Consider the following 12,953-nt stretch of genomic DNA (forward strand, 5'->3'; position numbering starts at 1 on the left):
TCAAGTGATCCTCCCACCTAAGCTTCCCAAAGCACTGGGATTACAGGTGAGAGCCACTCCACCCTGCCCAAACTGAGCTTTTTAGAAAACATGCATGTCTTTTTGCCCCTTGAACTTGAAAACTATGGGCCTTTTGTTCATATGAGTCATCCTTGAGCCCTGGGCAATTTTAAAAAGGACTAAACATTTTCTGTCCTGTTTGATCAACTTTATATGATTAGGTTATTGATATCCAACAACTAAAGATTTTAACACAAAACCCTTATTAAAATGATGCATTAGGCCAGGTGCAGTGGCTCACACCTGTAATCCCAGCACTTTGGAGTCCAAGCCAGGTGGATCGCCTGAGGTCAGGAGTTCAAGACCAGCCTGGCCAACATGGCTAAACCCTATCTCTACTAAAAATACAAAAATTAGCTGGGCGTCATGGCAGGTGCCTATAATCCCAGCTATTCTAAAGGCTGAGGTAGGAGAATTGCTTGAACCCAGGAGGCAGAGGTTGCAGTGAGCCAAGATTGTGCCACTGTACTCCAGCCTGGGTGACACAGCGAGACTCTGTCTCAAAAATAAAAAAAAATTTAAAAAATTAAAATTTTTCATTTTTGATGAGCACAGTGGCTCATGCCTGTAATCCTGGCATTTTGGGAGGCCAAGGCAGGCAGATTGCTTGAGTCCAGGAGTTCGAGGCCAGCCTGGGCAACATGGTGAGACCCTGGCTCTACAAAAATTAGCCAGGCATGGTGGTGTGCACCTGTAGTTCCAGCTACTATTGGCTGAAATGGGAGGATGGCTTCAGCCCAGGAGGTTGAGGCTGCAGTGAGCTGTGCTCACACCACTGCACTCCAGTCTCGGTGATAGAGCAAGACCCTGTCTCAAAACAAAACAAAACAAAAAATTCTGTTTTCTTGTGAAAAATCAAACATATGCAAAAGAAGAAAAAATAGAACACTGAATCCCAATATGTCCGTCATCCAGTTTCTTTTTCTTTTTCTTTTTTTTTAGACAGAGTCTTGCTCTGTTGCCCAGGCTGAAATGCAGTGGCACTATCTCACCTGTGAGCTCCACCTCCTGGGTTTAAGTGAGCACATCCGGCTAAGTTTTATATTTTTAGTAGAGATGGGGTTTCACCACGTTGGCCAGGCTGGTCTCGAACTCCTGACCTCAAGTGATCTGCTCGCCTCAGCCTCTCAAAGTGCCAGGATTACAGGCGTGAGGCACTGCACCTGGCCCATCGTCTAGTTTTAATGATTGTCAAGATTTTCCCACGGTACCTCAAAATGGTACATTTCATTCTTTATTCCACCTGCAGTTTCATGCAAAAATGATGCATTTTAAAGTCACTAAATGTTGGTTAAGAAAATAAAATTTGCTTTAAAACATGCCATAAAAGTAGTGCTTTATGCATTATATTAGAAAATTATTTGCTGTTTTTTTTTTTTTTAACCAATTCAGATCCCAGTAAAAAAATAATTTTCCAGGCTGGGCGTGATGGCTCATGCTTATAATCCCAGCACTTTGAGAGGCCAAAGTGGGAGGATTGCTTGAGGCCATAAGTTCAAGACCAGCCTGGGCAAGATAGTGGGACCCTGTCCCTACAAAAATTACAAAAATTAGCCAGCTATGGTGGTGTATGCCTATAGTCCTAGCTACTCGGGAGGCTAAGGTAGAATTGCTTGAACCCAGGAGGTCGAGGCTGCAATGAGCCGTGGTTATGCCAATGCATTCCAGCCTCCGTGACAGAAATTTTTTTTCAGCAGCCAGTTGGAGGGCTAAGAAAATCAGAATTGATGTGAAACAATTGTATAAAATAGTATCCTATATAAGATCTCTTAGGGGTTTTTTTGTTTGTTGATTGGTTTTTGTTGTTCTGTTTTTTATGTTTTTGCAGGGGAAGAGGTGGAGTAGGGTGGGGATGGAGATAGAAGAACTTTCTCAGGGTTGACCCTTTACTTTGTAACTTTAAGAAATATATTATGCCTAATATACAGCAAAATGTACCGATACTTTGACCTGTTAAGTAATCTTGTCCTATTATTAAAAATTAAAAGCCTGTTTATAAACATATATTAGACAGAACACTTCAGAGAAACAGAATCCTTGGACTGAGATGGAGAAAATCAGAGTTTGTGTTCGAAAACGCCCCCTGGGCATGAGGGAGGTACGTCGTGGAGAAATTAATATTATTACTGTAGAAGACAAAGAAACTCTACTTGTGCATGAGAAGAAAGAAGCAGTTGACCTCACTCAATATATTCTGCAGGTATGATGTTTTCCTTTTATGTTTGGAACTAATATTATCAAGTATGTCGTTGTTTTTTTTTTTTTGCTTTTTGTTTGAGTGGTGGCATATAGGTTTCTGTTAGAACACAGAAAATCATGTTTCTGGTTTGGGTGTTGACATTCATTCCTGATGTGACACTGTTTTAAGTCATTGATATCCAGGGCCTTCATTTTTTTAAGAAGATGGTGCAATAGGGAATACAAAAACAATTTCTCTTGTGCAGTGGAGCTACATCATATATTCACTTAACATGCTTTGTGTGAATTTAATTATACATATTCAGCAAAAAAAAAAGAGGGATGAAGGAATAAAAATAATTTAAATAATGAAGTGGAGCCAGGTGTGGTGGCTCATGCCTATAATCCCAGCGCTTTGGGAGGCTGCAGCAGGAGGATCACTTGAGCTGGAGAGTTTGAGACCACCCTGGGCACCATAGCGAGACCCTGTCTCTCCAGAAAAAAATTTAAAACTAGCCTAGCATGATGGTGTGTACCTGTAGTCTTAGCTACTCAGGAGGCTGAGGTGGGAGGATCACTTGAGCCCAGGAGTTCTGCATTACAGTGCACTATGATTGCACCACTGCACTCCAGCCTGGGCAACAGAGGGAGGATCTGCCTCTAAAATAATATAAAAATAAAAAACAAATAAATAATTAAGTAGTTGTCAACAGGACCAGTCACTGAATATATGCCCCAGAGTGACTATGAGATGTCACACAGTTGATTTCCATTCTTGCTTGCATCTCATAGTGTGAACTTCTCATCTGCTGAGTTTGAGACTTGGGTTTAATGATGAACAATATCTTTTTGGGCAGCAGGACCCACAGTTGCCAGCCATGTGCTTATTTTCATTCTCAGCTGTCTTGGGCTTATAATTAATTGGTGAAAATTGGGCTCTGAGCAGACCACTTTATACAGGGTAGACTGCAGTGGGTAAATATAATCCAAGGATATGATTTCACATCTACCATATAAGGGTTTAAATAAAACACTAATAACTCAGACATGTAAATAATGTTCACTACCTGCTAGAGTGATTATGAAGAGTCGAAGGAGAAAGAGTTTGGTATTGAAAGGAACTTACTCCAAGCTGAAGGTACCTTGCAATAATTATCTAGTCTCATAGGGAAACAGCAAACTCCACAGATGGAAAGAATCATCACTTAGGTACTCCTAAGACTGTGAAACAATTGTGAGTAATCTAAAACCAGATAATCCATCAGATGTTAAGATTTACGAATACACAGTTTCTCTTACTCTGAATCTACTTCCCTAAACATTCATATTATATTTATTCTTTCTCTCTCTTGTTCTCTTGCCTCAAAACTGAGTAGCTGGTAGAGAGAAAAAAAATGTGGTATGCTAGCAAGTCACCTTAGCTGAGATCTTACATTAGTGGAATAAATCCTTTAATGCTGAAGTCAAATTTGTTAACACTTTCCCCCACTTTCTAACTTGTATTGTTCTTCTTTTTCTTTGGTTACCAAAATTGCGTTTCACAATGATATTCAGAGTAATCCACTGAGTGTTTCTATTGGTACTAAATTATTAGGCCGCTGTAAAACCAACCCAATCACTTTAACAGCCTTATCGATTGCTGATCAATGCATGGTCTATTAGGTCTCAGTGGGAGATATTTATTTTGAAAATGGACTAAATGACCAATTAGTTGTAATGCTATCTAGTTCCATGGCTACTTATAGCCATCGTAATAGCCCTATCCAATCACTGTCTAAGACTTCCTTAATGATGCCTCTGTCACAGTAATTCCCTCAAGGAGGCATCATCTTATCTTTTGTATTTTTCTGTTATCCCCAAACACAATAACCTTACTTTTTGTCATTACCACTGGTCAATACTTATTGAATACCCATAGTTTCCATGGCACTTTCTCTGCTGTTTGAACTTTGGACCTTTGCTCTCATAGGTCCGAGTCCTTACCTGTCAATGCTATGATATAAAAATGTTGGGAGGACTTCTTTTTCTTTTTTCTTCCTCAAATATAAAGAAGAAAAGGTAGGTTTATAGCAAACTGGGTGGTAAATAAATATTGATCGTAGATTCTTTGGGTTTTATTTTTAAGCATATTTAGAGATAATAGGTTTTTGTGTTTGTTTTATTAAATGTCCTTTCTTTTCAAATCTTGTTACTTAGTAAATATGATCATATACACGTAGTATGCTATCCTACCAAACCATTAAACTTTATATCAATATAATGAGTGAAACAAGGAAACCATATTATTTCATTCTAGTCTTTTGAAATTGGCAATAAGTGAATACAAGTTTAATATGGAAGCTAATGCAGATGTCATATTACAAAGTGAGTAAGATTGGCCCACAAACACACAAAGAAGCTGTGGACCAATGGTTTTTGTCTGTCTGTTTGAGACAGGGTCTGTCTTCATCGCCCAGGCTGGAGTGCAGTGGTGTGATCCTGGCTCACTGCTAACTCCATCTCCTGAGCTCAAGTGATCCTCCCACCTCAGCCTCCTGAGTAGCTGGGACTACAGGTACATACCACCATGCCTGGCTAATTTTTGTATTTTTTGTAGAGATGGGGTTTCACGATGTTGCCCAGCTGGTCTCGATCTCCTGAGCTCAAGCGATCCACCTGCCTTAGCCTCCCAAAGTGTTGGGATTATAGGCATGAGCCACTGCGCCTGGCCTGACCAATCTTATTTATAAATATGAATACAAAAGCCTACATAAGACATTAGCAAGTTAGTTTCAGTACTTTATACTGGCGTGCAAGCATAATGCAAGTTCAGTATTAGGAAAGCTATTAACTGTGATAGGTACTATAAAAGCATCTGTTTAAACATGCAACAACCATACTTGATTATTAAAATACTATTGGTAAAATACAAATAGAAGGATAGTTGCTAAATATACACATACTCTTTTACTTAAAATCCTTTAAGACTCTTTCTTGCACTTACAATAAAATTTTTAAGTTTTAACAAGACCCTACATGGTCTGGCCTCTGCTTGCCTGTACAACCAATTTCTTAAAAGAAAAAATATAGACTGGGTGTGGTAACTCATGCCTAGCATCCCAGCATTTTGGGAGGCCAAAGCAGGAGGATCACTTGAACTCAGGGGTTCAAAACCAGCCTGGGCAACATGGTGAAACCCTGTCTCTGTAAAATTTACAAAAAAAAATTAGGCCAGGCGCGATGTCTCACGCCTGTAATCCCAGCACTTTGGGAGGCCAAGGCGGGTGGGTCAGGAGGTCAGGAGATCAAGACCGTCCTGGCTAACATGGTGAAATCCTGTCTCTACTAAAAATACAAAAAATTAGCCAGGCGTGTTGGCGGGCGCCTGTAGCCCCAGCTACTCGGAAGGCTGAGGCAAGAGAATGGTGTAAACCCGGGAGGTGGAGCTTGCAGTGAGCCAAGATTGCACCACTGCACTCCAGAGAGAGCGATATTCCGTCTCAAAAAAAAAAAAGAAAGAAAGAAATTAGCTAGTGGTTGGGCACAGTGGCTCACACCTGTAATCCCAGCACTTTGGGAGGAAGAGGGGGGTGGATCACTTGAAGTCAGGAGTTTAAGACCAGTCTAGCCAACGTGGTGAAACTCTATCTTTTAAAAATACAAAAATTAGCTGGGCCTGGTGGCACACACCTGTAATCCCAGCTACTTGGGAGGCTGAGGCAGGAGAATCACTTGAACCTGAGAGGCAGAGTTCACAGTGAGTTGAGATCGTGCCACTGCATTCCAGCCTTGGCAACAGAGTGAGACTGTGTCTCAAAAAAAAAAAAAAAATTGCCAAGTGTGGCGACATGTGCCTGTAGTCTCAGCTACTTGGGACGCTGAGGTGGGAGGTTCACCTGAGCCTGGGAGGTTGAGGCTATAGTGAGCCGTGATTGTGCCACTGCACTCCAAGCTGAGTGACAGAGTAAGACTCTGTCTTAAAAAAAATAATAAAAAGAGGCTGGGCATGATGGCTCATGCCTGTAATCCCAGCACTTTGGGAGGCCAAGGCAGGCAGATCACGAGGTCAGGAGATTGAGACCATCCTGGCTGGCAGTGAAACCCTATCTCTACTAAAAATACAAAAAATTAGTCGGGCATGGTGGCAGATGCCTGTAGTCCTGGCTACTCGGGAGGCTGAGGCAGGAGAATGGCATGAACCTGGGAGACAGAGCTTGCAGTGAGCCGAGATCACGCCACTGCACTCCAGCCTGGGCAACAGAGTGAGACTCTGTCTCAAAAAAAAAGCAGGAGAAAGAAAAAGAAAAAAATACATATTAGAAAAAAAAAGATGATACTGAAATCTGAAATACATCAAAAAGTTAACAGTGGCTCACTTTGGGAGGCCGTGACAAGTGGATCACGAGGTCAGGAGATCGAGACCATCCTGTCTAACATGGTGTAACCCCGTCTCTACTAAAAATACAAAAAATTAGCCGGGCATAGTGGCGGGCACCTGTAGTCCCAGCTACTTGGGAGGCTGAGGCAGGAGAATGGTGTGAACCCGGGAGGCAGAGCTTGCAGTGAGCCAAGATTGCGCCACTGCATACCAGCCTGGGCGACAGAGCGAGATTCCGTCTCAAAAAAAAAAAAGTTAACAGTGGCTGAACAGCAAAATTTAAGGATAATTTTATTTTCTTCTCTATTCTCTATATTTTGTTCTCTATTGTAATTTTTATTTTGTTTTATTTTGTTTTAATTTTTCTGAGACAGAATCTTGTTTTGTTGCCTAGGCTGGAGTGCAATGGCATGATTATGGCTCACTGCAGCCTCAACCTCCTGGGCTCAAGCAATCCTCCCACCTCAGCCTTCTGAAAAGTTGGGACCACAGGCATATGCCACCACGCCCAGCTAATAGATATATATTTTTTTTTGTAGAGACAAGGTCTTGCTGTGTTGCCCAGACTGGTCTCCAACTCCTGGGCTCAAGCGCTCCTCCTGACTTGGCCTCCCAAAGTGCTGGGATTACAAACATGAGCCACTGCACCTGGCATGTATTGTAATTTTAAAAATATTCCGCTCCAGCCTGGGTGACAGCGCGAGACTCCGTCTCAAAAAAAAAATAAAAAATAAAATATTCCGTATTTGGCTAAGCGCAGCGACTCACACCTGTAATCCCAGTGCTTTGGGAGGCCAAGGCAGGCAGATTGCCTGAGCTCAGGAGTTTGAGACCAAATAAATAAATTCCATATTTAAAAAATTTTTCATAATCAGCTGTGTTACTTTTATATGAAAAAGTAAAAATATTTGAATAAGATAGATTCACCTATTTCAAAATCAAAAGGTACAAAAGTGTAAAATAAAAGTGTCCCTTTAATCCTTTTTCCTCCATGAAGGCAAGTGGGGTTCTAAGTTTATCTTTCCAGAGATATCCTATAAATACATGTTACTTTTGTTTTATTTTATTTTATTTATTTTTTGAAAGACAGTCTCATTCTGTCGCCCAGGCTGAAGTACAGTGGTGCAGCCATGGCACACTGCAGCCTCAACCTCCTGGGCTCAAGCAATCCTCCCACCTCAGCCTCTTGAGTAGCTGGGATTACAGTTATCACACCACCATGCCGGGCTAATTTTTATATTTTTTGTAAAGACCGGGTTTCTCCATTTTGCCTCAGCTGGTCTCAAACTCCTGAATTCAGGTGATCCATCCCCTCAGCCTTTCAAGGTGCTGGGATTACAAGCCCCTGGCCCACGTGTTACTTTTATAATCTGAAAAAAAACTTATTTAAAAATAAACTGCACTTTGGGAGGCTGAGGCAGAGGGATCACCTGGGGCCAGGAATTTGAGACCAGCCTGGCTAACATAGCGAAACCCCATCTCTACTAAAAATACAAAAAATTAGCTGAGCGTGGTGGCTGTGTGCCTATAATCCCAGCTACTCGGGAGGCTGAGGCACGAGTATCGCTTGAATCTGGGAGGAAGAGGTTGCAGTGAGCTGAGATCACACCACTGCACTCCAACCTGGGCGACAAAGGGAGACTCTGCCTCAAAACAAACAAACAAACAAACATGGAACTCTGATTCTGTCAAGGTTAGTGAAGTCAACATAGGTGTTGCTCCAGCCTCACTGATAAAGTGTGAGCAAATGAAAGTGTGTGTGATGCAAAGGACTTTATGAATTGTGCATGTACGTTAACTATAATAATCTTGCATGTTTACATATCTTTCATGAAAGATATTTACAAAAGTACTAGGAAAACCAATATCTAAACCTTATGGGAAGGAAAGATACTAATTCCCTTAACAAATGCTTTCCGAGGTCTTTACTCAAAAGCTCAAGTTATCCATGAGCACTTTTAGAAGGAGAGGCAGAATTGCCATATACTCGCTGTAACAAAAGCAAACAAAAAAAAATGTATTCTCACTTTAGTTGTGAGTTTTTTTCTTTTTTCTTTTTTTTTTTTTGAGAAATGCTGAATATATCCACATCTATAGGTAACTATATATTTAGTGGGTTTCTTTGCTTTTGATTTCATACTTAACTATAAAAACCTGTGGTGATATTTGAGCAACTAATTAATTTGTCTCCTTGCCTAGAGACCATATATGAGATAGATATAAATAATGTTCATTAAAACCAGATTTTAGGCCGTGCACAGTGACTCACACCTGTAATCCCAGCACTTTGGTAGGCCGAGGCAGGCAGATCACCTTCAGGAGTTCTGAGACCAGCCTGGTCAACGTGGTGAAACCCTGTCTCTACTAACAATACAAAAAAATTAGCTGGGCGTGGTGGTGGGCACTGTAATCCCAGCTACTCGGGAGGCTGAGGCAGGAGAATCACTTGAATCAGGAAGGGGGAGGTTGCAGTGAGCCAAAATCGCACCACTGCACTCCAAACTGGGCAGCAAGGTGAGACTCTGTCTCAAAAAAACAAAACAAAACCAAACAAAAACTCCAGATTTAAAAAATATGTTTATTATTGACCTTTTTAAGCTTAATCGAAAGTTTAATGACCTCTCTATGTACCTATCACCCAACTTCAGTAGTTATTAATATTTTAGTGTTCTTAAAATCTTATCACATTTTTCAAAACACTAAAAGTTGACACGTCTTTATTATTCTTCAGATTCATTATTTTCTTACTTTGTAACTTTTTTTGTAACTTGTAGATTTAGATTTGTGTTCCCAATTTCTTCTTAGACAATCTAACAAATTTCCATTCTAATGTAATTTAATGGTACACACAACAGAAACAACCTTGGGATAGAGTGACCCACAGTAAATTGGCCCAAGTCCAGTTTTCTGGATCTGTCCATACAGTTTTTTTTTTTTGACTAGATATTTAGAGCTGGCCCAAAAAGAAGATAAGGCCTTATCTGTCATTCATGGTGTATGGACTGTCATTATGCTATACTCAGGCTTGAAATTATCAGGAGATCTTTTTTTTTTTTTTTTTTTATGCTTTAAGTTCTAGGGTACATGTGCATAACGTGCAGGTTTGTTACATATGTATACTTGTGCCATGTTGCTGTGCTGCACCCATCAACTCGTCAGCACCCAAGGATTTCTTAAATATATAGTCTTATATATTAGACCAACTATATATATGTACATATGTGTATATATGTATATATATGTGTATGTATATGTATACACACACACACCATCTTGGTAGCCCAGCTATATATATGTAAAATAATATATGTTATTCCGTGTTACTTTTATATGAAAAAGTAAAAATCTCTGAATAGGATAGATTCACCTATTTTGAAATCAAAAGGTACAAAAGTGTAAAATACAAGTGTCCCTCCAATCCTGTTTCTTCCATGAAGGAAATTGGGGTTATCTATTCTAAGTGTATCTTTCCAGAGATATTCTATAAATACATGTTACTTTTTTTAAATTTTTTTTTATTTTTTGGGACAGCATCTCATCTGTGGCCCAGGCTGGAATGCAGTGGTGCAAATAATATATTAGAATATATATCAGCCAGCATGGTGGCTCACACCTATAATCCCAGCACTTTGGGAGGCTGAGGCAGCACTTGAGGTCAGGAGTTTGAGACCAACCTGGCCAACATGGTGAGACCCCGTCTCTACTAAAAATACAAAAATTAGCTGGGCATGGTGGTATACTCCTGTAGTCCCAGCTACTTGGGAGGCTGAGGCAGGAGAGCAGCTTAAACCTGAGAGACGGAGGTTGCAGTGAGCCAAGATCATGCCTGCACTCCAGCCTGGGCAACAGAGCGAGACTCCATCTCAAAAAATAAATCAATAAACAAAATACATATTATTATTATATATGTATAGTTGGGCTATATATATATAAGAATATATGTGTATATATTATATATATATGTGTGTATATATACATAATATATACAAGCTACCAACATGATATAAGAATATGTATTCATATGTATATTCATACATATATATATGTAGTTGTACCTACTAACATGGTAAGCCTCTAAATTATGGAAATAATTACAGCTGCTGAATTAAAGCTTTTCAGACCCAATATAATGGGGTATTTTATCTCTCTTTTTCCAAATTACTGTGATTTTTCACTTGGAAGTTGTCTTGGACCCCTTTATCTCCCCAGGTCTCCACCTCTAGTCAGTTATCAAATTTCTTCTGTATCCATCTCTTTATTTCCTTGGTTATCATCTAATTTAGAACCCTTTTTACCTCACCACTGAATTACTAGTGTCTCTGCTCTCAAACCATTCATAGTGTGAAGCCAGATAAATCTTCCAGTAAAGACTGAGATCGTCCTTCCTGCCTATAGTTTTTCTTTGTTTCCCCACTATTTACTGAATTAAATATGAGCATTCTGCCCCCCAGTTAAGACTGGTGTCCCAAGACCCCTACAACACAGTCCTAACTCATTATTCTAGTATTCTGTCTCTTTTTTTTTTTTTTTTTGAGATGGAGTTCTGCTCTTATTGCCCAGGCTGGAGTGCAATGGTGCGATCTCAACTTACTGCAACCTCTGCCTCCTGGGTTCCAGCGATTCTCCTGCCTCAGCCTCCTGAGTAGCTGGGATTATAGGCGCCTGCCACCACGCCTGGCTAATTTTTTTGTATTTTAAGTAGAGATGGGTTTCATCATGTTGGCGAGGCTGATCTCAAACTCCTGACCTCAGGTGATCCACCTGCCTCGGCCTCCTGAAGTGCTGAGATTATAGGCGTGGAGCCACTGCACCCGGCCTCTGTTTCACTTTTCTGCTTTCTGTGATACTATATTTCAATCACATTGAATCCTTGCTATTCCCTGAACATTAATTAATTAAACAGTTAATTCCTTTTGCTTTTCTGCTTTGACTCTGTTCATACTTCCCCTGTGCCTGGAATACCTTCCCTCCTTCCATCACTACCTTTCAGATTCCTCCTCTTCCCCCATGGTTCATTCTCAGTATAGTCTTTTTCATAATCAGAGAGAATATGTTTTCCTTTGAAGTCCACATGTACTTTATGTTAAGATTCTTCTGTCTTCTAGTCATTTGCATACTTGCGTAGATTAAGATTTTTAGGAGATAAGATAGGGAAATGCTAGGGTAATGTCTATATCCTTGGGCCCCTTCAAGTGCCTACTGCAATGTTTGTGCTACCAGCTGAGCAATAAATATTTATGGAATTAAAAGTTAAGCTGTGTAACCTACAGAATTGAGATCTTCCCCTAGAATTCCTCCAAAATTCTTTTTTTTTTTAAATGAAGTCTCGCTCTGTCGCCCAGGCTGGAGTGCAGTGGCGCCATCTCGGCTCACTGCAAGCTCCGCCTCCCGGGTTCACACCATTCTCTTGCCTCAGCCTCCTGAGTAGCTGGGACTACAGGCGCCCACCACCATGCCTGGCTAATTTTTTGTATTTTTAGTAGAGACGGGGTTTCACCGTGTTAGCCAGGATGGTCTCAATCTCCTGACCTCGTGATCTGCCAGCCTCGGCCTCCCAAAGTGCTGGGATTACAGGCGTGAGCCACCGTGCCCAGCCACAAATTCCTCCAAAATTCTAAATATACTAGCCCTAGTTGGAATACGAGGATAATCCCCGTAGAATTCACTTTCTCTCCTAGACCTAAGGAGGATTGGCTCACTCTTGTATTTATCAATTTACTTCTCTTAAGAGAAAACAAAAATCGTGTGCCTTAGTTTTTACCTTGTAAGAACATGTCTACAGAGATCTCAAGAGGAGGCCCTGTCATTTAACAGTGATTGCTTATTTATCTCTAAATTTGATATGGTCAGTTACTATTATTTAAAGACATATTTTGGCGTTTATCATCTGTTAACTAGAATAGTGATTAAGAAAATCCAGAATGTATCTTTTTCTATAAAATCAAATTTATTTTTCAGCATGTTTTTTATTTTGATGAAGTCTTTGGTGAAGCGTGCACCAATCGGGATGTATACATGAAGACTACTCACCCACTTATTCAGCATATTTTCAATGGGTACGATAATGATTATTTGCTTTTCTTGCTTTTTATTTTCTATTTTCTGTTAGGTCATATTTCTTTATAAATATCACATGCTTTTCAGTGCTTTTGACTTAAACATGAATTTGTTGAGCTAATGAATTTAGATTCTTCTGAAAACATGCAGTATCTCTATAGGATTTACCAAGGATTTAGAAATTTGCAGTAAAATTTCCTTTTACACTGATGATATTATTTCTCTGTGTCTAGTGGAAAAATATATTGTGATAGATAGTGAAAGGGTGTTAAAAAAAAGAAAATTACAAACTCTTAACAAT

The 12,953-nt window shown here is 40.1% G+C and overlaps 1 protein-coding gene across 2 annotated transcripts in view; it reads left to right on the forward strand.

Moving 5' to 3' along the window:
• Positions 1-12,953, forward strand: part of KIF24 (kinesin family member 24) — a 76,622-nt gene that overhangs the window by 20,146 nt on the left and 43,523 nt on the right. For both annotated transcript variants that reach the window (XM_050760737.1, XM_050760738.1), the window contains exons 3-4: positions 2,071-2,260; positions 12,554-12,651. In XM_050760737.1, the coding sequence (XP_050616694.1) occupies positions 2,071-2,260; positions 12,554-12,651 (288 nt within the window). The remainder of the gene's footprint in view (positions 1-2,070; positions 2,261-12,553; positions 12,652-12,953) is intronic.

Source organism: Macaca thibetana, chromosome 15 (assembly GCF_024542745.1).
Source record: "Macaca thibetana thibetana isolate TM-01 chromosome 15, ASM2454274v1, whole genome shotgun sequence".
Lineage (NCBI taxonomy): Eukaryota > Metazoa > Chordata > Mammalia > Primates > Cercopithecidae > Macaca > Macaca thibetana.